The sequence below is a fragment of the Branchiostoma floridae genome, chromosome 4 (genome assembly GCF_000003815.2).
Source record: "Branchiostoma floridae strain S238N-H82 chromosome 4, Bfl_VNyyK, whole genome shotgun sequence".
NCBI classification, from domain to species: domain Eukaryota; kingdom Metazoa; phylum Chordata; class Leptocardii; order Amphioxiformes; family Branchiostomatidae; genus Branchiostoma; species Branchiostoma floridae.
In genome coordinates this window covers 21,632,272-21,654,556 of record NC_049982.1, presented here as the reverse complement: position 1 = coordinate 21,654,556, position 22,285 = coordinate 21,632,272, and the positions used below count along the sequence as shown (strand labels likewise).

Here is a 22,285-nt window from a genome sequence, read left to right as displayed (position 1 = left end):
TCTAAATCTATGTCTACTTAAGCTATTTCATGGGTTTGACTTCTTTCCCGTATGCCGTGGGAGATAAATTGTCCGGTATTTTCATATTTAAAGGGGTTGGACGAGTTAAGCAAGAATGACCCAGGCACTCGGACCTCGTGGGACCTAGGAGGCCTTGGACAAAAAACAAGCAAATGCAATCAAACTTACCCTTAGATAATATTTGATTAAGCTCAATTGCAAGACCGGGCACTCTCAAGACTCCTTGTAAGATTCTTTGCCGAAGAAAGCTTTATTTCAAGCATACTGGCTACATTGTTGACGCTTTGTTTCTGTTTGCAGAGCAGAAGAGGAAAGTGTCACATGCTGCACAATGGCGCGTCAAAAGAAGGATCCAACGAAAAGGCCTCAGGAAAAATCAGAGAACGAATCAAAGGTAGATGGCCAAGCGAGCCCGGATCCAGCGCAAGTCAGAGACAGCGGGGACTTAGCAGTGACCAAAGGGGCCCAGGCCGCCCCCGGAGGAACACTGGCCAGTAAGATTGTTGAACTCATGTTTTCTAAGATGGGAGGCCCTGCCGAAGTCTTCCAAGACTCTAAACCGCACAAGGCCCAAGCAAACGGACAAGCCGACACCAGCACTCCAACAACGTCTTCCGCCACAGCAGGGACAAGCGCCACTACTGGGGAGGACATTCTGGATCTCAGCGTGAAAACTAGAGCTTCGACATCTTCTACACGTGAGGAAGTGAGAGTGAAGGAGGAGGGAGGGGAGCATGAGGAGGATTCTGAGGTGTTTGATGACGTCGGTGCCCTGGATCTTTCCGTGAAGAGAAGGAGCAGCACAACCATGCCACAAGATGCGAAAAGGCGAAGGTCGAGCGAGAACTCGGGAACATTCCCTACTCCTCCTTGCACGCCGAAAAACACCAGCCCCAACTTTGTGTTTTCGCCTACTGGGGTCCAAAATGGCCCGTCCTTGCCAGTGACTCGGGGGCTGGTCGTGCCTCCCCCTGCGGTACGGACAGCTCACCACGCGCTGGGTGCCACGGTGGTTGCCGCCCTGATGGGCCAGAGTTCTGCTGCTGCAGGCGGCCACCCCGCAGCCATCACCCCTCTTCATCAGCTGCCCGCTGCTGTAGGAAGTCGGGAGGCCGGGGTGAACTTGACTTCTAAGCCAGTTGTCACAGCAGGCCATCCTCCGATGATCGTCAACCACCACGGCCAACCGACCCTGCTCCGCTTCCCGTACGCCCTGCCGCCCGGCACGTTTGTCGCGCCGCCCGGTCTCCCGGGAGGAGGCCCGCGGCTGATCTCCCCTCATCTTCTTGCGACACTGCGTCCTCCTCTCGTGGTCAACAGGCACCTGGCCGTGCCGCATCCACCTATCAACATCGACAACAAAACTGGATCCTCGCCAGCGACGCCAGACATGAAAGCGCCCCACCTGCTGAAGTACATGACTGCTAGTCAGGCCAGCCCACCCTCCATGTCTCCCCCCGACAGGAGGAGTCCTAACCCCCAGGAGAACCATCATGGTGTCCGAGGGAACGCGCCTCTCGTCTTCACCTGTAAAACGTGCGGGATCCCCTTCCCGACTGTCCGCAAGCTCGCCGGCCACATGAAGATCCACAACAACGACAAGCTGTACTACTCCATCACGGTGGACGAGAACGGGCAGGACAGCACCATCTACGTGTGCCAGACGTGCGGCACGCAGTTCACCATCTACGAGAACCTCATCTCGCACATGCAGCACCACGGCGGGGAGGACATGTACTCCTTCTACATCTGCGAGGTCTGCAACGCGCGCTTCACGCAGGCGTCAGACCTGAAGATTCACTCCCGCATCCACATCCGCGACAAGCCGTTCACCTGCGACATCTGCAAGAACAAGTTCACGCACCTTCAGTCGCTCAAGACCCACCAGAGAATCCACACCGGTGAAAAGCCTTACCAGTGCAAGGTGTGTTTTCTTGTCCTTTGCTTTTTGTTCAAAGTTAGATGGCATGTAGCTCTGATAGTTGAAATGTCCACACTGTTCTGATTATTGATATGGCAATTTGCTCAGACACGATAGACCAATCACAGCTGTCCATCCAAATTTCGATAGTTCAACCAATAAGAGGGAGGCTTTTTCAAATCTTTAATTGTATTTCTACAAATTCATTCTGTACACACCATACATTTTGACCGAAGTGGGCAGGCTATGTGATCCATGTACATGTATATTGCTGAAGAAAACAACATTATACTCATGTCTTTGTTCTTCCCCTTGTTAAAGGTTTGCCAGGCCCGATTCACCCAGCTGGGTCACCTGAAGGCCCATTCCCGCATCCATACCGGAGAGAAACCGTACCAGTGCGGGACGTGTGGCGCCAAGTTCAGCCAGCTGGGAACGCTCAAGGTACGGACACTTCGTCTGTCTTTGGAACGTTTTCTTAGGCAACATAATAAACAGTGCAACTGGTGATTGCTTATGGATATGGTGCAAAGTCGACTTCAATACAAAACTTTGCCAGAAAGATTTTAATCTTGCAAAATGTCTGACGTCAGCGATTGGTCACAAGCCAAGAAGTTCATACCGCCCGCCGTCTCTGTTGGTGGTTGGTTTGCCCTGATGCAAATGGATCCTTGTGTAGTTGGTTTGCCCTGAAATTGTTCCTATTTCCTTAGTGTTCAGTGCCTGTATGACTAAATTTCTCGTTACTCCACGACCAGGTGCACATGCGGATCCATACCGGAGAGAAGCCGTACCAGTGTAAGACCTGTGATGCCCGCTTCACACACCTGCGCTCCCTCAAGCTGCACACGCTCCGCTCGCACATGGACGACCTGACGCAGGCCGAGCAGGACCAGCTCAAACAGGACACGGGAACGGCGAGCGCCACCCAGCAGGCGTCACCGGAACCGCAGGCTACTGCAAGTGCAGCCGCTGCCTCTGGTGATGAGTAAAAATATTTACTGTAATACTTTCAGTTTAGAACCATTGAATGGATATTTCCAATTGGCTATCTCTGGAAAATGTTACTAACTCAAGCAAATTGAAAGCAACCTAGTAATTATTATCTTATAAAGATACCTGATAACAAGTTATTGTTGCGGAATGCCTATGCCTCCATATTGTGGGAACAAATATGACCTGCATCAGGTACAAATGAAAACAGAATGTTATCGGCTGTCTGAAACAATTTATGATGTTTCGGAAGATCGGAAATAATTCTTAAAAGCAAATTGTCATTATATGCAAATACAACCAGTGTCCACTGACACGTTGTCATTGCTTTTATATTGCATGAAGAAGAATATTGAATAGACAATGAGGCAAATCTGAAGCAAGTGTTTCTAACAGTGAATTGCAAACTATTTGTGGACAAAACTAGATGACTTTCTTGTCATCGTACACAAAGCGACTTTTAGATTTAGACGTTTTGCCCTCTGTATAAATGAACTCCAATGTGGTGTGATTTTAGAAAGTTAAACTTTTATCAAAGGCATTTCAGACATGTTTCCTGAACGCCTATTCCCCTCGTGACATTAAAAAGATAAGATGCAAGATTTATGTCACAAACTGTTAGTCCTGATGCTGCTGAAAGCAGAGTGCTACATCTGCACATTAATGCACAAGTAGTGGTAGAAATGTTGATGTTGATGTAAGTGTACAAAGATATGTATATGTCTTGCTATATACCGAATAGCACAGACATAGTGTTACTATCATTGGGAAATTTGTATGACTCCATGACAGAACTGATAGTTGTAAGGCATTAGCTATCGGTTATCTGATAGCCAGTGTCATTCACTGGTACATGACAAATTTTACAATAATGATAAGATGGGTGTTTTTAATACAATGCCTTGGTGGCTTTTAACATTTCAAGACAAAGATTTTAGAACGTGTTGAAGTGTTCTTCCACAAGAGTGAAATACTTTAAAACTATGATTTTGGGAAATGATAGTGAATTCGTTGAAACTTCTCAGAATGTAGTGGTGAGAGTGTGCTTGCCTTTGTGTAACAAAGGCTGGCACTGAGACAGAAATTTCATGTTGAAATGTCACTATGCAAATCTCGTGCATTACAGTGAACTTTTGGAAAGCATGTGCTCTCTACTGTACTTTTGCTGTGTACAAAAAAGCGATGTTGGTTATAGGTAAATGTATGTATTTTGTGAGATGCCTCTTCATTCAATTGTACATACTGATTTTCCCACATCCTATCTTATATCTGTTTGTATGCACCGGTTGATTTTACATTGCGTCTTAAAAATTACGAAACTAGAAGCAAGCAAAATTGTAGCAGATATTTCATGAAAAATACTATCATTACATAAACAATCACATATGAGTAACAAGTTTTTAAAAGAGACTATCTTTAAGAGAATAATGGTGAATAAGTATGATGTGTGTGCCTTTTATAACTACAAGTAAATATTGTGGTGAACTGTAAGGGCTTTTATGTTAGCAAAGTTATACCATGACAAAATCATTTATGTGTACATCCTTACAACAGCTACGAATTTTGGAAAGGGAGTAAGTACTACTTATGACATATAAAAAAAGCTGACAATCGTAGAATACCACGTAGGAACACAGTATAGTCTCAGGGTTTTATACGAGTACATGTGGTGCAGCTAGATATCATCAGCACTGCTAGTTCAAAGAAGCTAACAGTTAGACGCATTGGCAAACAATGACAAATTTAAATGTACAAACCAGATAGTCTGGCTTGAAAAGATTTTTGTCTGTTGATAAAGTCACCATTTTAAATGGGTCCTTTGTACCTTTTGGCAAAAAAAAGCGCAACAGAACTGAAAACATTTTAGACATTAAAATCTTCATGTAGTGGAAAAATATTCATTTCTTTCTACATTTTGTAACTTTTTCAAGAGGAAAATTCCAAATCTTACATAGAGCTTCCTCAAGTGTGGGAAAGACAGGAAGAAAGGTTTGGCAAGGACGTTTGCCACTGGTATCTCTTCCATATAGCTTCACATTGTAAAATAAAAGGTGTACGTTAGTATGTATAGATAAGTAGGGGTACATACAATATGCCATGATGCTGCTAAGAACTCTTCTTAAAGTTACATGTTTTAATACATCAAGTCTAATGTTATTAAGGGTAGTTTTTATACCAACATGAACTGTTGTGTGGTGAAACAATACAACCAGGGGACACTAATGCTTTTCAGTAGTTTGCATTGTGAACTTCAAAGTTCTCCATTTTTTGATGTGAAAAAAAATTCACAAGGGGAAATCATACTCTATTGTTTTGTAATGAGGTAATCTGTTACTTTTGTTACCGTGTGGTAATAACTAAAGTGGTTGTTTATTCTTTTTACCCAAAAATTTGTACGTATGTATGTGGCAATGGAACATGATTTTTAAAGGAGAAATGAAAAAAGCAATTGCCATTGCATGAGCTACTATAAAGATAAATTTGGGATAAACATTGGACATAACGTTGAGAAAGGTTTATATCATTCATGTGTATTGTCAAAAAGTGAGAGAAAGGAGCAGGATTTCCTTTTGTTTAGGGCATGTCTCATAGCCGCTACGGTGTTTTTTTGTGCAACGATTGCTTTACAACAATAAACATTCTACTGTGCAGAAGCTTTGTCTGGTCCTTCATTTGTTACTGAGTACTGTCTGAGGTAGAAAACTAGCTTCTGTGTATGACTTTCCATATGTAGCTCAGTGGCGTCGTGTTGGCGTACCGGTTGGGGTGTTTGGCCCAGAACCCAGAGGTGCTGGATCTGACATGTCACATGTTGTGCCCTTCAGAAAGGCACTTAGCGCAACATTCCCCACTATTCCCATGGTATAAAAATGGGTTCCGGACTTTGGTAGGGGAGGGAAAAGGTAGGGAAAGGAGATGGTCGAGCTTCGCCTTTCAATACAGAGCACTATTAGCAGTGGTAAACAACCCACCGCGCCATCGGCCTCAAAAAGGTATATGGGACTACCTCGGTCTTATATATAGCTACAGGTGTTCACTGCAGCCATAATCCAGCCGATCAAACGGCTCCCTCCGGCATCCAAAGTTATTTTGCGCCGGTAAGGAATCCATACACCTTGCAACATTCTAGAGTGGATTGACAAACAGAAAAAAAAATTGCATGTCGCATTTGTTCCCCGTCGTCTTGCTTCACAAATTAGGATTAAAGTGTGGATGTGACAGCTCTATAGAACGAGATAAACTACAGGAAATGTACGCTCAACCACTCCTATCGTGAAATGCAAAGGGCACAACTATAACTGATATCCCATTTTGCATTGTTTATGAAATGTGCTAGACTTGAAATGGTCCCATTTTTGAAATCGGAATCAACTAAGCCAGAAGAAGTTGAACTCCTTTGCAAGCTATTCACAGTTTCCCCATTCCCGAAAAGACCGAAATTTGGCAATTTGACGGTCGTTTTTTGACATTTTTCTCCCACCGACCGGTAGCTGTACTGCAGAGAAGGCTCTGTTAGGGCATTTAGTTCTCGACCTGGGAAAATATATATATATATACGTATACATGTCAAGTCAAGTCAAATTAAAGTTTATTGCACCACAACTGTAATAGGTATACCGGATGTGATAAATGTATATAGTATAAAGTATATTGTATGGTTAAGGCTATTCATTGACAGGATGTTACTGTCTATCTCTATCTCAATAAGAATTTCATTTTTACAATTGACAGGGTGTTTCTGTACATTTGAGTTTCCTTTGGAGATTTTTTTCACTAATAACAGGATGTTCCTGTCACTAGCCATGTTCATATTATATAACTATGACGCTTATCTAATGAGGTTTGCTATTTTGCTGGGTCCTCCAGAATGATAAAGTGTCATGAATAACACGACTTGACAGGCGGAGGGCCATATTAACCTGTTACGGTGACCAAGTCGAGCGGTACAAAACGAGAAGGGACAGTAGTGTTTGAACCCAAATGATATGACTGACGTATAGAGCGTGGGAGTTGGATGTGTCGGCAGGGGGCCGGAGATGCGTACCGTCCAATGAAAACATATTCGGGAGACAATTAGTAATTACCTCTGAAGCTGTTGTTTTCTCTTTCCATTGACGCACTTGCTGGCTGTTTTGGTTTGTGGCTACAGGCTATACTAAATTGATGCCATTTGTCGTCTTTTGGGATGCTTGCAGTTTTGCAACAAAATGGATGTCAGAAATATTTCCATGTGCTTGGGCTCATTGATCGAAGACAGCAGAGAGGCAAACGTCTCAGCGGCGGGAATCGTGGAGCCGTCCGCCAGGGCTCAGACCGTGTTCGGTGTGCTGATCCTCCTGGCTGGGCTGACTGGGGTCCTCGGGAACGGCCTGGCTCTGCAAGCTTTTTATGCGTAAGTTAATCCAGACCACACATTCATGCGTACATGTATGTAACATGTCTGTTGTAAATAATAACATTGACACTAGTACTAGTAAGTAAACAATAGCGATTGAGGGGGTGGGGACAAAAGCAATAGGTTTCAGGGGCTCCTGTGTATGTGTTATTTTATTCTATTTTCACAAATATCCCTTTGATAAGTTAAAGATTTCATTTCAGAAAAATAAATAGAATAAGATCAATGATATATTCATATCCAGTACAGTAGTGCTTTTCTCGGACCAAATATTACAGGTACTGAGTATGATGTTCTTGTCATTTCGCACGATTGAACTGGACATTTTCCACATTAATTTTGTAAAAATCAAGTCCTGATTTGCATAAATCACGTACAATTGCATCGGCCCTCATCAAAGTTGCACTTAAAAAATATGAGAATTTACTCAATACTTCTTGTCTTTTTTTTTTCAAAGAAAATGATAGTAAATCTGATCTTGTCCCCATGTAAAATGGTAGTAAAAGTCTTTTTTGTACCCATGTAGGTGTAAGGCCCTGCGAAAACCCAAGCACTACCTGGTGGTGAATCTGAGCATCACAGACGGCCTGTTGTGTGTGGTGTTCTGTCCTGTCACAGTCTGGGCAAGCTTCGCACACTCATGGACGTTTGGGAAACCAGGTGGGAACTTAAGAGTTCTTTTCCTATTCAATATAACAATGGTATATTGTACAATAGTACTCGATCGGCCTTTCTGTACATGTGTTCTATGGCCGAGCAAAAGATTGACAAAATGGCAGACAGACTAACATTACGCATGTACTTTTGGAAGTAAGATGTGACCGTAATCGAACATTTGTAAGCAATCTTCGCATTTTACTGGTTCAAAATGTTAGTGAAAGTTAGCAGAGGAAACGCTTAACTCTCAGAAAACGTTGACATGTGTCTCAAATCTCTAAATATCAGCTATTCTTTATACGTCCCGCAGGTCTGGACATGATCGGCTTCAGCGTTGGTGTGATGGTCATAGTGTTGATGACCACCCAACTCGCCATAGCCGTACAGCGACTAGCCGTGTCCATCAAACCGCTGAAGGCTGCCGTGTACATCACACACGGCAGGGTGCTGCTCACCGCTGCCACCACATGGATCTACTCCGCCCTGCTCATGCCGCCGCCTCTCCTGGGATGGAACAGATTCATCCTAGATCACAGTGGCGTCAGTGTAACGTTTGATTACCTAGCTCGTGACGACCTCTCCAGGTTATACGTCATTGTCTTGTTGATTTTCGCCTTTGCGCTACCGTTAGTCGGCATAGTCTGTTCTTACAGCTACATTCTTGTGGCTGTGAGAAGGTCTAGGCAGAAGGCGAAAGTGCCGACGACAGGGTCGACTCGTAAAAGAGATACGAAGACTGCCGTTGTCGCACTGAGTCTCTCGGCCTTGTTCTGTGCAAGTTGGACACCATATGCCATTGTTGTTCTTTTAAGTCTGTTTAACGTCACTGTTCCTATTATCTATATCATGGTTGCTTTTGCCATAGCGAAGTGTTCATGCACAGTGAATCCCTTGATGTTTGCGTTGACTCTACCTGTGGTCCGACAGTATTACAAGGAAAAGCTGGACAAATATCTCAGATTGTGAAAATGTCAGTGTGAAGCCACTTCGTGCCAAGCCCTTGATGCGGTGGATATCATGTACATTAATGTCTTGAATTGATGTATACAAATGTATATGTATGTACATTAACGGGGATTCTGCACAATGTATGTATATGGACTTTCTTGTGGAAATCTTTGACAATAAAATTTGTAGTTGTCATTATGTTTGTCACGGTTTCTTTCGATGATAGTGTGAGTGGATCAAAACTATGCCCATGACCTGGTCTTGCACAACTTGTACCAAGTGTACAAAACTGATGTGCTACTGGTCTAAAAGTGGCACAACGTACGAGCAAAAAATAAACATAATTATCTCCGGAAAAATACAAAAGTAATGTAACATTAGAGATGACTGACTTCCTGCATGGAATTACTTACAGTAATCTTCTCTCTAGAGAATGTGAGGTAGCATTCACTGATCACATGACACATTTCCGCCCTTCTTAATGCTCTGAACCCACTGACAGTTTGAGGACACACTTCGAGCAAAGTTTAGATTCTATCAATCAGAAGTGTCTCCAATATGCAAGTTAGGCTGAAACTCATCCTCCCTGCTATCGGAATGGTATGATCGGTACTTTCAGCCAATCAGAGCCGTGGTTGAACACTGTTATGGGGATCACATCCCCATTTGTTTCATGTAACCATCATCAACATACCTCATGTCAAAGACTTGCGTCTGTGGGATTAGTTTTCATTCTTTTGATTTCAAGGAGTAAAGTTTCTATGAATAACATCTTGACCCAGATTGAACAGGCAATAATCGAAACTTTAACAGGTTTTTATTCATCCCTGTTGATCAGCTAGCTATCTAGGGGGCTGATAAATTGATATATGGGTGTCAATGTTCCCTAACTGTTATCTAAAATACTGTTTTTTACATCTTGTCTTTTTCATATTCTTTTCAAACTTACCTAAAACATTATAAATCAGGACTTTGGCACTTCAACTACTTTCTACATGTACGTGTATATCAGGTTTTTTACACATTAATCATGGTAATTCCAATAATTTTTGTCTTTGTAAAAATAAAACATTTTATTGCCAACACCCAGGCTTTAATGCAATCTTTGTCTTCACACTGATGAATAACCAATGACAACTGGACCAATGATTTTGATTTTGCTGTGAGTTTCTTTGTACTGTATGAGAGTAGTGTAGTGGTCTGTTCCAACTTCCAAGTAGTAGGTAACTGTACCAAGCATTAAAATGATATATTCAAAATGCAGAATGCTTACACTAGATGATTAAGCCAAGGGCCGTCTGTGTTTAAAACTTCATGAAACTCTATTATCATTCAGGCTTTACCTGTGGGAAATACAAGAGAAACTCTATAGCATATCTAAATAAAAAATTGTACATCCAAGAAAACATGGACAAATATGGACGGTTTTGCTAGTTGATACTAAGAACAAGGGTGAAGAAAGAGTATCAATAGCCACCTGGTTTCATAGTCTCATAGATGTATGTCAAACCTAACTGTCCAAGGTATGACTAATTAATCTGGACTACAAATCTCGGAGGCCAGCGGGTTTTCCTTGACCATGGGCCCACACTCCGTCAGCAGACTTCTCTCACAGGCTTGTCCCACACTGCGGACCTCCGTCAGCTTGCTCAGAAGGCGCGGGAACATCATCGGCTCGTCCGTGTAGGCCACCTTGCAGTAGGCGTGCAGACACTCCACGTAGCGCTCCTGCGCCCTCTCCAGGGTGCCACGGGCTCCGACGTTGGGACGATCTGTAGGTGCACGCAAAACAGAATTCTGGTGAAAACCATGCACTAAAATATTCTGTTGATCATGAAAAGATGGAACTGTACATAGTTTCCTTTTTTTTTTACATGCCTGAAGATGCATGAGAAACCTACATGTACCTGTAGAGTGGTGTTCTGGCACATTTAAGATTGGTATTGATTGCTTCTCATTAGAAAAAGAAATGAGCATAGCAGGAAATGAAATAAAAAATGTAAAAGCACTGATTACAAATTCTGTAATTTTTTGATAAATGTTAAACTTGCAATATGGGAATTCTAACTGACTTTCATGTCTTTATATGTTAACAGTAAGATAGGTATGAAGGCAGGCCCTGATGATCAAATAAAATAAAAAAAGTCAGAAATTCTACTGAAATTGCTACAAGAGAAAAAATGATGCTTAAAGATGACCTGGGGACAAAATGACGGCACAGATGAGCAGGTGCACGGTGATGGAGTCGATGTTGAGCCTCCACATCCCCTCATACCAGGACTTCAGCATGGACATGAACTCCTGGGTGTGCACTGGATTCAAAACTTTCTGGTTTATATAAAATTATGTATACATATATGTATACATGTATTACATATACAGTTAAACCTGTACTAGTGAAATCTGAGCAAAGCCAGTCAACCACTGTTATTTTTGTAGCGGCTTCTTGTCAGTGAGTCTATTACCTTCTCATCAAGAGGCTACCTTAACAGGGTTTAGATTAAGCAACTTCAGTCAAATTCAGTGTAGACCTGATTCATGTTTTGTCTTTCTAATCCATGACTTACATACATGTATAACAGGGTATGGTAGGAAATGCATGACACATCACCTTCCTGACAGTAAGAACCCTCTGGCAAAATACACTGAAACTGCAGCAGTACTAAAACACACACATATGCATAATCATAAGGTTTGAGCACTTGCCTGGTGCCACCAGCCGTTCCAAGACTCCAATGTCAAGACCACACTCCTTGAGGAAGACAGGTACTCGCATCACAAAGCACTCAAAGAGGGAACCCTTTCAACACAATATGGAATGTTTGTGTTCAAAGTTAATGGTGGGTACCAGTACACTGGATTGATGCTGGGCAGTTTTAAAGTAGAAGACTGCAAGCAATCTGAATCTCAGGTTTTGGCCTGACCAAAAATTAACACTAACAGAGAGACAGATTTTCCAAAGCTAGCCCCACTTTTTGCAACAGTCAAGTCATCTTGTTTTGGGATGCATCCAACTAAGGGCAGGAGATACATCTTACGAAGGACCATTGGGTCAAAACGTGTTTTAGCGAAGGAGCTGTGTGCTCACGGCAAAGGGGCTGCGTGCTCAGCAAAAGAGCTGTGTGCTCACAGCGAACGAGCTGCGTGCTCGGCGAACGAGCTGTGTGCTCACAGCAAAGCGGCTGCGTGCTTAGCGAACGGGCTGTGTTCACGCAGAAAAGGGGATGCGTGCTCAGCGAACGAGCTGTGTTCACGCAGAAAAGGGGCTGCGTGCTCAGCGAACGAGCTGTGTGCTCACAGTGAACGAGCTGTGTTCACGCAGAAAAGGGGCTGCGTGCTCAGCGAACGAGCTGTGTGCTCACAGCGAACGAGCTGTGTGCTCACAGCGACAATGGGAATATATGGACGTAAATGACGTATTGGCATAATAGTAGACAAAAGCGTCACGTATATGTACGCATTTCCTTAAAAGTGTGAAGGGACTGTATACGGAGCGTTCTTGTCCTAATTAAATTGACGATTTGCTACAACTTAGAACTTCAGTTTTGCGGAACGTTTAGAAAACTTAGCCTATACTAGTACATGTAGTATGATTTTCATCACTCTCTCATGATTTTTTTTTTACATTTGACACATAAGCACCCCACTTGAAAATGAAGAATTTGGCCCAATTCCTCTGGCCGGCTTACCCCTATCTGTTCCACGTCTACGCTTTTCCAGCAACCTTGAGGTTAGGCTCTGCTCTGGCTGTTTTTTAAAACGTTTTTTAGTCGTTTCCATCGGGCTTTCTATTTTGTATTGTATCTTGTATTGTCAAAACCCTGACTAAAAAAACGTTTACAAAAACAGCCGGCGCCTAACCTCTGCTTGGAGAGTACCACTTGTTCACTATCACTATCTTGTTCACACCCAGTTGTAGTACAGTGGACGGTCCCTTAGAGTTGGAAAATTTACAACTGTACGAGGCGTTAATATTTTGGCTTTAAAGTAAGTTTAAAAGTTGCGCTTCGGACCAAATTGGCCAACTCAAAACAAGGCAGCGTCTTGAATACCCTCTTTCCCGTAGACCAGTTATGAGGGAAAATATCACAGTGTGCAGAATTCCTGGCCCTCGAAATAACTCTGTTTTATAGTCTAGTTGAGTCTGTATTTCCATTTTTCGCAAGCTGTTTTTTTCGCCTTACAAAACGAAACAAAGGACTGTGGTATGGATTTTTTAAAAAGGTAAAAGGACAATTGAAAAAAAAATTCTATCGCGGATTCGAACTGGGGTCGGAACTGGTAACATGGCTTCGCAGGTCAACGCTCTCCCCAATACGCTACGGTCAACATACACAGTTTCACGGCATTAACAGGTATCCAAACGTAGGTCAAAACTTGAATACGTCTGTAACGTGTTCATTCGAAGATTCAAAGATTCCAATGTCTAATCTTCCGAACAATGTCTAATCAACTGTTGCCTGTGTAAAATAATGTCGGGAAAGTCATGTTACAAGCTCTGATTGGCTGGTTGGCATCTCGGTGTGTCAGCCTGTTTGGCTATTGGCACACTCAGTGTGTCAATAGCCACAGCGTTTCCATTTTACGCAATCTGTTTTTTTCGCCTTGCAAAACAAAAGGACTGTGGTAGGTAGCAATCCGTTACACGGGGCTTTGATCTTAGCCCCCTTCATTGCCTTGTTAAGTTGTTTGCACCTACGAGGGATAATGACTAATTGGGACTGATCTATTGTTTGTGGGTAATATGCATTCCACGTTGCTCTTTCTTTTTTTCAGGCCTGTTGCTAGAGTACCCTTCCTTCAGCAATTTGACACTGGTAAGGAATTTCGCTTCTAATACCACATGGAACCATTTGAAATTCGTGTAGAAGTAGATCTACTAGAACTACGAAACTTGATTGTTGGTATTTTTTTAAATGAAGTACATTGTCTTCCTGTACATTCATTGTCATCAACACCTGAGGTGCTGCACGGTGTTACACATTCAAAGTCGCCTGTACATTTTATATTGTATAATTACCTATTGTTAACGTTAGAAGTTTATCACATTAACATATATTTGGGGCCAGAGAGTAAGTGTCTTATTACTCAGGACATTTGCAAGCAATTATATAATGTTTACCTTCAAATATTGTAGTTTAACACTGACTACTGTTGTGTTTATTCTTACTCCAACATATTTCTGGTGACCTGAGCCCAGAGGAATTGGGCCAAATTCTTCATTTTCAAGTGGGGTGCTTATGTGTCAAATGTAAAAAAAAATCATGAGAGAGTGATGAAAATCATACTACATGTACTAGTATAGGCTAAGTTTTCTAAACGTTCCGCAAAACTGAAGTTCTAAGTTGTAGCAAATCGTCAATTTAATTAGGACAAGAACGCTCCGTATACAGTCCCTTCGCACTTTTGAGGAAATGCGTACATATCATGTGACGCTTTTGTCTACTATTATGCAAATACGTCATTTACGTCCATATATTCCCATTGTCGCTTTGAGCACACAGCTCGTTCGCTGTGAGCACACAGCTCGTTCGCTAAGCACGCAGCTCCTTTTCTGCGTGAACACAGCTCGTTCGCTGGGAGCACACAGCTCGTTCGCTGAGCACGCAGCCCCTTTTCTGCGTGAACACAGCTCGTTCGCTGGGAGCACACAGCTCGTTCGCCGAGCACGCAGCCCCTTTTCTGCGTGAACACAGCTTGTTCGCCGAGCACACAGCTCGTTCGCTGTGAGCACACAGCTCTTTCGCCGAGCACGCAGCCCCTTTGCTGTGAGCACACAGCTCCTTCGCTAAAACACGTTTTGACCCAATGGTCCATCGTAACATCTAAGGCAGATTTCTGCACATTTGAATATATGTTTTAAGGGCATGGGGTTCGAATAAGGGCAGAAGTGGATTCAACATCTAAGCATATGATATGCTGCTAAACAGGATCAGATCCAGACCTGGGAACTGGCCCTGTACCCACCCCTACAACCCAGCTTTACAAGTCATTGTTATCTGCACTGTAGAAGCATCTCACCTTCACAACGGCCACTTGGTCGTCCAGAGGGAGGTCGTTGAACCCCTGCAGAGACTTACTGAAGGTGATGTACTTCTGTACTGTGACCGTGCCACTCTGTACACACAGCATGCGCTTCTCGTGGAGAGTCCTGCATGTCAGCGCCTCCTACATGGAGAAAAATGCTTGGAGTACAGTGTTTTTCATTTCTGTGGCTGGGAATGCCAGTACTTTTTATATAGAGGGGGCTAAGCCTTCTTTGTGATTCCAGCCATATAGAAAATGAAGTAAATGTTTTAGTAGTCTTCTATATACAGTGATATACGCAATTCTTTCAGCAGTGCTGTCAATATATATACAAACGGTTCGTCCTTGGTTAACTGTTTACACTGTGTGTCTACAATAAAAGTACTACTAAAAGAATTGCGCATATCACTGTATATAGAACACTAAAAAATGGACTTCTTCTTCTATACGGTTGACTAACCCTTCTATATATATATATATATATATATATATATGAGTGCTGGCATCCACATGGAGAAAAATGCTTGGATTACTGTTTTTCATTTCTGTGGATGTGGATACCAGCACTCATAATATAGGAGCAGACCTCTTGTAGTTCACCGTTAAAATCAACCCATAGTATCACTAACCCACAGATCAATGGATGACCAATGGGTGAATGTGTCTCATCATAAGCTTATCATTGTTGTGTACATGGCAACTCACTGGTATCTAAATTAGGCATCAAATTTACATCATTATTATAGTTTCTCCCATTGTATTAAACAGCTTGACATTATATCTACAGGAAGCTGCTAAGGGACTAAAACCTTCATCAATTCTTCCTAAGGACAATATCTTCTTACAAACTAAAAAGCACAATGAAATCTAAAGCCCATTCACAACAGACTGTTCACAAATAGATAAAGACTGTTGATAATAACCTTATTGAAAGTGGTAACAACAAATGCAGAAAACACGAAATTCATGAAAAGCTCAAATTGGCCTGCAGGTTTGAGGTCATGAGAGAAAAGGAAAGGGTCAGACAAAGTATATAACAGAGATAGTAAAATTAGTAAAATAATTCTTCACTGGGAAATACAAAATTCATACAGAGCCCATGTCACCCTGCCCACAGCTGCCTCAATGTGCAAGGGAACATTTACACGCTACAGTCAAACACAGGACTTAACACGATTACACACAATGTTGTTTGTCATATAACATTTACAAACATACCTTATACAGCTTCAAGGTGTGCCTGCGGCCTGCCTCAGTAGCCTCCTTCAGGTATGCTAGAATGTCAGAAATGATGGCCTGGTGGTCTGATGACAGTTGCTGCATGAGCTGTGGTCTGATAAAGAGTTTGGACATGGTAGAGCCAGCATTGCTTGTCCCTAGCACCGGCTCTTCATACTTTGCTGGGGCGACGGACAACCCTAAACAGCTATCGACACTGTTTGCCTTGCAATCAGCCACTTCATTGGAGGATGGAAGGTCTGGCTTCTGATTGGCTGAAGACCCTGTAGATTTCAGCAATGCTGAAAGACTATTGGTGGGTAAGGGGGCTTCATACTTGACACCTGTATGCAGAGAAAGAAGAGTCTGAGCATGCTCAGTTCTACTGTCATCCTGTAAGGAAGTGTCTGCACCACCTTCAGTTGTGCTGGATAGAACAGGGGAAACAGATGGGATGGTGTCCAGGCAAATCGGTTCTGACAACAGCTCTGAGCCATTTGCAAGGAGGGCAAAGAATGAAAGCATGTCTTCGCTTCCTGAAGATTCAGAACGACAATACTGGATGTTATCCTGCGTGACATCTATGAACACAGACACGACTTCATCAAAAAATGAAGAAGAATCACAAGGTGCAATGTTCTGATGAAGGGAAGGCATTTCGGATGAAGACTGTGTTGTGAGCACTCTGTCAGGACCTGCGGAACTTAATAAGCTTGCGATTTCAGAAGCAGTGACCAACGGTTGGTCTTGCTGAACTCCACTTTGATTGGGTGAGGGTACCTGTGCCAGCTCCTGATTGGTGGAGGACACAGCAGATTCAGGTTTGATGGGTTGTGATGCCTGCCGCTGCCTCCACAGGGTTTTTGATCTGCGCTGAGCCTGAGTGAGCAGACCTGTAAAAAAGTTTTTCAAAGTTGTCAAAAAATCTGCAAACACATACAAACAAACAAACATACAAACACTTCAATAGTAAGTAATTGATCCATGTAAAAATTGGACAACTAAAATCAAATCTAAGCGGCCTTATAGATAGATCTACTAGTATTGGTAAGTGTTACATGAGTGACAGTGCCTTACAGTCAGGTCTCATGCCAGCAGCCTTACAGGACCTGAGGCGACACTCGGGACATCTCCTCCTGGTGTACAGGTCCATACTGCACTGGTTCCCCCATCTGCAGGCCTTCACATGGCCACGGGTCACACTTCGGCGGAAAAATCCTGAATAGATAGAAAAAGCCAATGGCTACGGATGACTGTGAAGAAGATAAATCTGCAGCATATCTGTAGTGTCTATATCCCCTTAAGAAGTGACATTTTCCCTTGCAATGTAAGTACCATTAAAGTGTACCCCCTAAGTGTCTGTACCCCATCAGAGATTGGGCAGCAAATAAATATTGAATCACTGGGACATTTTTCAGCCCCTTGGACAAAGCACAAATATTGAACCCTGAACGGGATGACTTCATGAGGGGGGTAAAGGAGGCCATCTACACGCAGCTGAGACGGGAGTTGATCCCTAAGGTCATGTGCTAAGAGTAATTGAATCATCATCCCTGAAAAAGACCGACGGATGTGTCACCTAGAATTCGAGGTAAGCAATTTCCTTATGTTGAATGAAAGTAACAAACTTCAACATGTATCATATCAACCCAGATAAGCTTTCATGCTAGTCTGAGGCATGCTTGTAACAAAATTGGTGTGGCCAGATAGGGTAGGCAGACGAACAAAGATAGGCTGCAAACGACGTATTCACACGGCTTTTGAAGGACAAGGCGCGAGCTGCGTCAGAAACTTCCCGCATGAAGTTCATTCTCGCAAGGTCCCGTATTGTCACACAGTCACATGGTTGGGAACTCCTTGGGTGCGATTCCCACAGATACCGCCCTGTGGCATCCAGTCATGATGATAAACCTTGCCTCACTCATGCATCCTGTTTAACTCACCCTTGCAGCCCTCACAGCTGTAGACTCCATAGTGAAAGCCGGAGGCCTTGTCTCCACACACCAGACAGCCTCCCATCGTCAGGTCTTGAGGCGTGAGGTCTCCTTCCTCATCTTGCTCCGACTGTGCCTCCTCAAAGATCGACGACACCGTCACTTGGAAGTTCATGGCACTGAAAATATTGTCACTGAAAATATGAAAGAAAAAATAATTGATGAACAAGAAGGTCAAATGACCCGAAGATGAATGAAAATGAAAAGTTAAGGGTCAAGTTATCATTGAATGCATCAGGTAAACAGTAAAGGGTTAACAGTAACTTGCAAGTTAAGGAATACTGGGATGGCTTAAAAAAAACGTCATCATGTGATGATCGAGAGCTGTTCCCTGGCCGGTTGTATTCCTCTGGCCGGCTTACTCCTCTATTTGTTCCATTTCTACGATTTTTCCAGCGATCCGGAGTCTGGTAGAGACTACAACTGACATGCAGTAGAATCTGTAAGAATAACTGACATGCAAGAGCAGAAGAAAGTATTAAGAAAAATGCAGCAACAGCAGCAGCACATTAGAAAAGGATTTACTTTAGAGAATTTGTGAAATTTGACCAAAATAAATTACCTGGGCATTATTTATTTACTTGTACTACCGTATATTCTCGAATAAAGTACGCACTTTTTAAACTTTTCAAAATTGAAAAGGTACTACAAGTTGTTGCCAAAGTTGGGGTGCGTACTTTATTTGAGGTCACTGCACAGAGAAATGGTAAAAAAAAAGCCTAAAATAAAGCAAGGTGGAGCTACACTTCTAGTAATGTTTCAAAACATGCACATTGTTCTTGTCTTGTAGTTGTCTAAACATGAAACAAAGAAATTGTCTAAACAGGATTTACATAAGATTAGTATTTGCATACAATCCTTTTGAGTTAGTGACTTTGACTGTACAACTGGTTTTTCCTGATTTCTTCTACCAGTTCACATTGATTTTTATAATTTGCAGTAGGCAATTCACAAGTTTATAGAGACAATGAGAGTGTAAATGCAGGTTATTTCATGCAAAATAACCTGGGGAAAACATCATAAATTTGAATTTATCCAGTTAAAGGTCTGTTCAAAATTGGTGGAAAAGGGGTGCGTACTTTATTTGAGTTTTTCCATTTTACCTTTCAGTCCCAAAGATCTGTCTAAGACTTGTCCAAAATCAGGGGTGCGTACTTTAATTGGGGTGCGTACTTTATTCGAGAATATACGGTAGTAACAAGTTAGTAACATTTCACAGAAAAGGCTGTAATGAATATCTCTGATGAGTCTGAGCCCCCTTAACACTAACCCAAAAGAAAATGTTAATTTTCAACTAATTAAAAAAATCATTTACTAATAACTAAAGATAATTAGTAGATATCAAGATGTGTGAACGTGAGTCTGTAGCTCTCATCATTATGCACATGAAAAACATAGTTTTATTGCGGTAGGTAACAAAGTGCGGTATTTTCTCATAGAAAAAATACCAGCAATAAAACTTGATCATGATGACATCATCTATATGCCCCCCCCCCAAAATATCATTTTTTTTTTAAATTATTCTTTCATGTCCATCTATCAATATTCATCACAGTTCCATTCTTTCTTAATTCATCGATGAGAAAACAACGGAAGGTCAAAATGCCAATTTAGCCAGGTAGGAAACCTTAATAACGTTACTACTTTTTAACAGTTAGGCCACGTTGATTTGATTATATGGATGACATCCGCGCTTGCACCAATTTAAGGCCATTTCCAAAAAAAAAAAGTTTTCAACCACACAATAAATTGTGCAAAGCAGCTGTAAAATGAGCACAAATATTCCGAAAATTGAAAAAAAAGTATCAGAAAACAGATAACTAATGCCATAGAATGCCAAAATGAAAACAAAGAATAAGATGTGAAAGGACAGAAAGAAAAAAAATCTATTGTTGGTTGGGGGAGGTACCAGTACAGAAAATTCAGGTCCAGAGGATCATTTCCAGGTCTGAACATGAACCTGGACCTGATTGTGGAAACTTGAGAACTGGCAATACTCAAAACAATGGTAATTGGTCAATTTTGCTACAAAGGAATCTGTTTGGTGGATTACTGGACTCCCACTGCATTTTAGAATCCCATCTCCATAAAAAGGCTAACTGTCTCTGTACCTTTGACTGTAGAAACTTGGTACAATTGACTATAAACTCTAGTACTTGACATCGCTCTTGTTGTCTTCTTGGCCCTCCGGTTAGATCCCAAATGGCTGCCGACATAGTGTGTCCATCTTGTAATTGGCGAAACCTGTTGCTCTGTTTTTTTTTTCAGGTCTGTTTTTTTCTCGGATTGGTCCAAGGAGAAAAAAATGTTTTGCACCTGCATGATGTACTGGTCCCTACACCTAACGTTAACTGTTGGTATACCATACTATGTGTGTTTATCCTATGTTCAACCTTCCTGGCCACTTTGATTTCATACTGATGGCAACTTTTTTTTTTTGGCCAAACTTTTTTTTCATTCGCTCGCTCGCATCAGTTTTGGAGTTCCCGGAGGATGTCATCCATATAATCAAATCAACATGGCCTTACTGACTTGATACTGCCACAGTTTCCCCGGTGTATACTATAGGTGGGTGTGCATGGCGTCACGTAGCTTGGATGTCAGACTGTTTCCAGGGCCTGTACAGCTCAAATGCTCGACTCTAGGCCAATGTTGCCTGGCCCTAAGGAAATAATTCTACAGTAGGCCCCCTGTCAGAGTGATAAACACGAGATAGATCGTAGATATTTGGGTATATTTGAGACCGGTCTGGTATCCAGGCTCAGGCGTGGTGCACACCCAAAACTTGTACGTGAATCTATACACGTATGCAAATTTAGAGTCTTCAAAAGTAATAAAAGTTCATAAGTAACAGTTACCTGTACTCTGGGGTAGGTTGAAGCCCTCCTGGAAACTTAAGAACTTCTCAAATTGGTATTAAACGACAGCCTTGCCCTGGTCACGTCACCGGCTGTGCAGCCGAAAATTTTGAGAAAGGGTGAAAGCATCGAGACGATTCTATTTCTGTTCTTAGGGGCGCAAAATATTTTGTAAACCACATATAAAGTAAGAAAATAGAAGACATTATTACTGTATTGCTATCCAAAATAATGATTCATAAAGTATTATTGAGAAATAGGATCTTTTGAGGGATACTTGGGTGACTAGAACGCTGTAGTCTGTCCCCAAACCATTTCATATGGATTAGTCGATTGACCTGTCGTACATTGACACAAATCAGATAGGTAGCAGACAGAGGAACGTGTCCGTCCACATTCGTGTACAACACTTAGGTTTTATAGATGTTTACCATTACCTTAGCCATGACGGTTATGTTTTCGGCAGTGTGCAAGCTATTCTTGGACTTCTTTAGCGTTATAATCTGCAAGACACTCTAACATGTCTAAGGTTCCCTTCATTTAAAATTTCATTTACTGTCTATAAAATCATATTTTCTCAATGGTTATGCAAATAAGTCTTTATTAATATATATGTAGATTCCTATTACTGACTCTCAGGCTGTTGATGCGATTTTTCATGATTTTAGGCATGCAGTTAGCTTAGGCAAAGATGTCCATAATGATATACATGTTATGCAAATAAGGACTTAATTTGCATACTTGATTACAAAATTGTACAATTCTCTTGTTTTCCATAATTGGACTTGTAATTCATGCATGGTAGGTGGTACGAAAAATACATCCAAATATGCAAAGGAGAAACAGATTCGCATAATCTATGCAAAAATGGCAAAACCATTTAATGATAAATGATGGGAATTTTATACTTGTGACATGTGTAAGTTTGTCAATGATGAACAGCACCAAAGATAAATATGCAAGTCATTTGCATAAAATCTACAAAAGCTCCTCCATATTTCATGAAGGCATGAGGTTGCTGAACTCTATAGCTAGTTATCACTATTTCTTTCTGTTAAACAATTCTTATGTTAGAATTGTGAATGAGTGTGAAAGTTACCAGAAACTACTTTAAAATAAAAGTGTCTCTTTTGGACAAAATTTTGCATCCAATGAAAAGTACAGGTTAGGAGGACCAAGAAATGTTAAATCTAATGCATTTGCTGTCTGTAAGAAAAATAGAGTACTAGTAATCGTCAGAAAATATATTTTT

At 41.9% G+C, this 22,285-nt stretch overlaps 3 protein-coding genes across 11 annotated transcripts in view; 2 read left to right on the top strand and 1 right to left on the bottom strand.

Annotated features, from left to right (window-relative positions):
• LOC118415055 (PR domain zinc finger protein 1-like) overlaps nt 1–5,589 on the top strand; it is a 38,960-nt gene extending 33,371 nt beyond the window's left edge. For 6 of the 8 annotated variants that reach the window (XM_035819446.1, XM_035819444.1, XM_035819449.1 and 3 more), the window contains exons 3-5: nt 322–1,945; nt 2,264–2,386; nt 2,701–5,589. In XM_035819446.1, the coding sequence (XP_035675339.1) occupies nt 353–1,945; nt 2,264–2,386; nt 2,701–2,934 (1,950 nt within the window). In that variant the 5' untranslated portion in view covers nt 322–352 and the 3' untranslated portion in view covers nt 2,935–5,589. The remainder of the gene's footprint in view (nt 1–321; nt 1,946–2,263; nt 2,387–2,700) is intronic. The other 2 variants (XM_035819451.1, XM_035819450.1) reach the window with 1 other exon arrangement.
• A 1,111-nt stretch (nt 5,590–6,700) lies between these two features.
• LOC118413383 (rhodopsin, GQ-coupled-like) lies at nt 6,701–10,319 on the top strand. The gene is made up of 3 exons (XM_035816745.1): nt 6,701–7,328; nt 7,858–7,991; nt 8,299–10,319. The coding sequence occupies exons 1-3, from the start codon at nt 7,144–7,146 to the stop codon at nt 8,952–8,954; spliced, it is 975 nt and encodes a 324-aa protein (XP_035672638.1). The 5' UTR covers nt 6,701–7,143; the 3' UTR covers nt 8,955–10,319.
• A 47-nt stretch (nt 10,320–10,366) lies between these two features.
• Nucleotides 10,367–21,187, bottom strand: LOC118413378 (oxysterols receptor LXR-beta-like). 2 transcript variants are annotated; one of them, XM_035816738.1, is made up of 8 exons: nt 21,034–21,187; nt 18,125–18,309; nt 17,259–17,399; nt 16,182–17,074; nt 14,958–15,104; nt 11,643–11,736; nt 11,135–11,248; nt 10,367–10,708 (listed from the first exon to the last, which is right to left on the bottom strand). In XM_035816738.1, the coding sequence occupies exons 2-8, from the start codon at nt 18,288–18,290 to the stop codon at nt 10,470–10,472; spliced, it is 1,794 nt and encodes a 597-aa protein (XP_035672631.1). In that variant the 5' UTR covers nt 18,291–18,309; nt 21,034–21,187; the 3' UTR covers nt 10,367–10,469. The 2 variants fall into 2 exon arrangements, with proteins under 2 accessions (XP_035672631.1, XP_035672632.1); XM_035816739.1 differs by having other exon boundaries at nt 18,125–18,294; nt 21,034–21,127.
• Between the last annotated feature and the right edge of the window lie 1,098 nt (nt 21,188–22,285).

Excerpts from the sequence above, each read along its gene's own strand:
- LOC118413383 (XM_035816745.1), top strand. The coding sequence starts at position 7,144 with ATGGATGTCAGAAATATTTCCATGTGCTTGGGCTCATTGATCGAAGAC. Across the intron at positions 7,329-7,857 it reads GCTCTGCAAGCTTTTTATGC|GTGTAAGGCCCTGCGAAAAC; the intron begins GTAAGTTAATCC and ends GTACCCATGTAG. Across the intron at positions 7,992-8,298 it reads ATGGACGTTTGGGAAACCAG|GTCTGGACATGATCGGCTTC; the intron begins GTGGGAACTTAA and ends TACGTCCCGCAG.
- LOC118413378 (XM_035816738.1), bottom strand. The coding sequence starts at position 18,290 with ATGAACTTCCAAGTGACGGTGTCGTCGATCTTTGAGGAGGCACAGTCG. Across the intron at positions 11,737-14,957 it reads ACCAAGTGGCCGTTGTGAAG|GGTTCCCTCTTTGAGTGCTT; the intron begins GTGAGATGCTTC and ends TTGTGTTGAAAG. Across the intron at positions 11,249-11,642 it reads GGAACGGCTGGTGGCACCAG|TGCACACCCAGGAGTTCATG; the intron begins GCAAGTGCTCAA and ends TTTTGAATCCAG.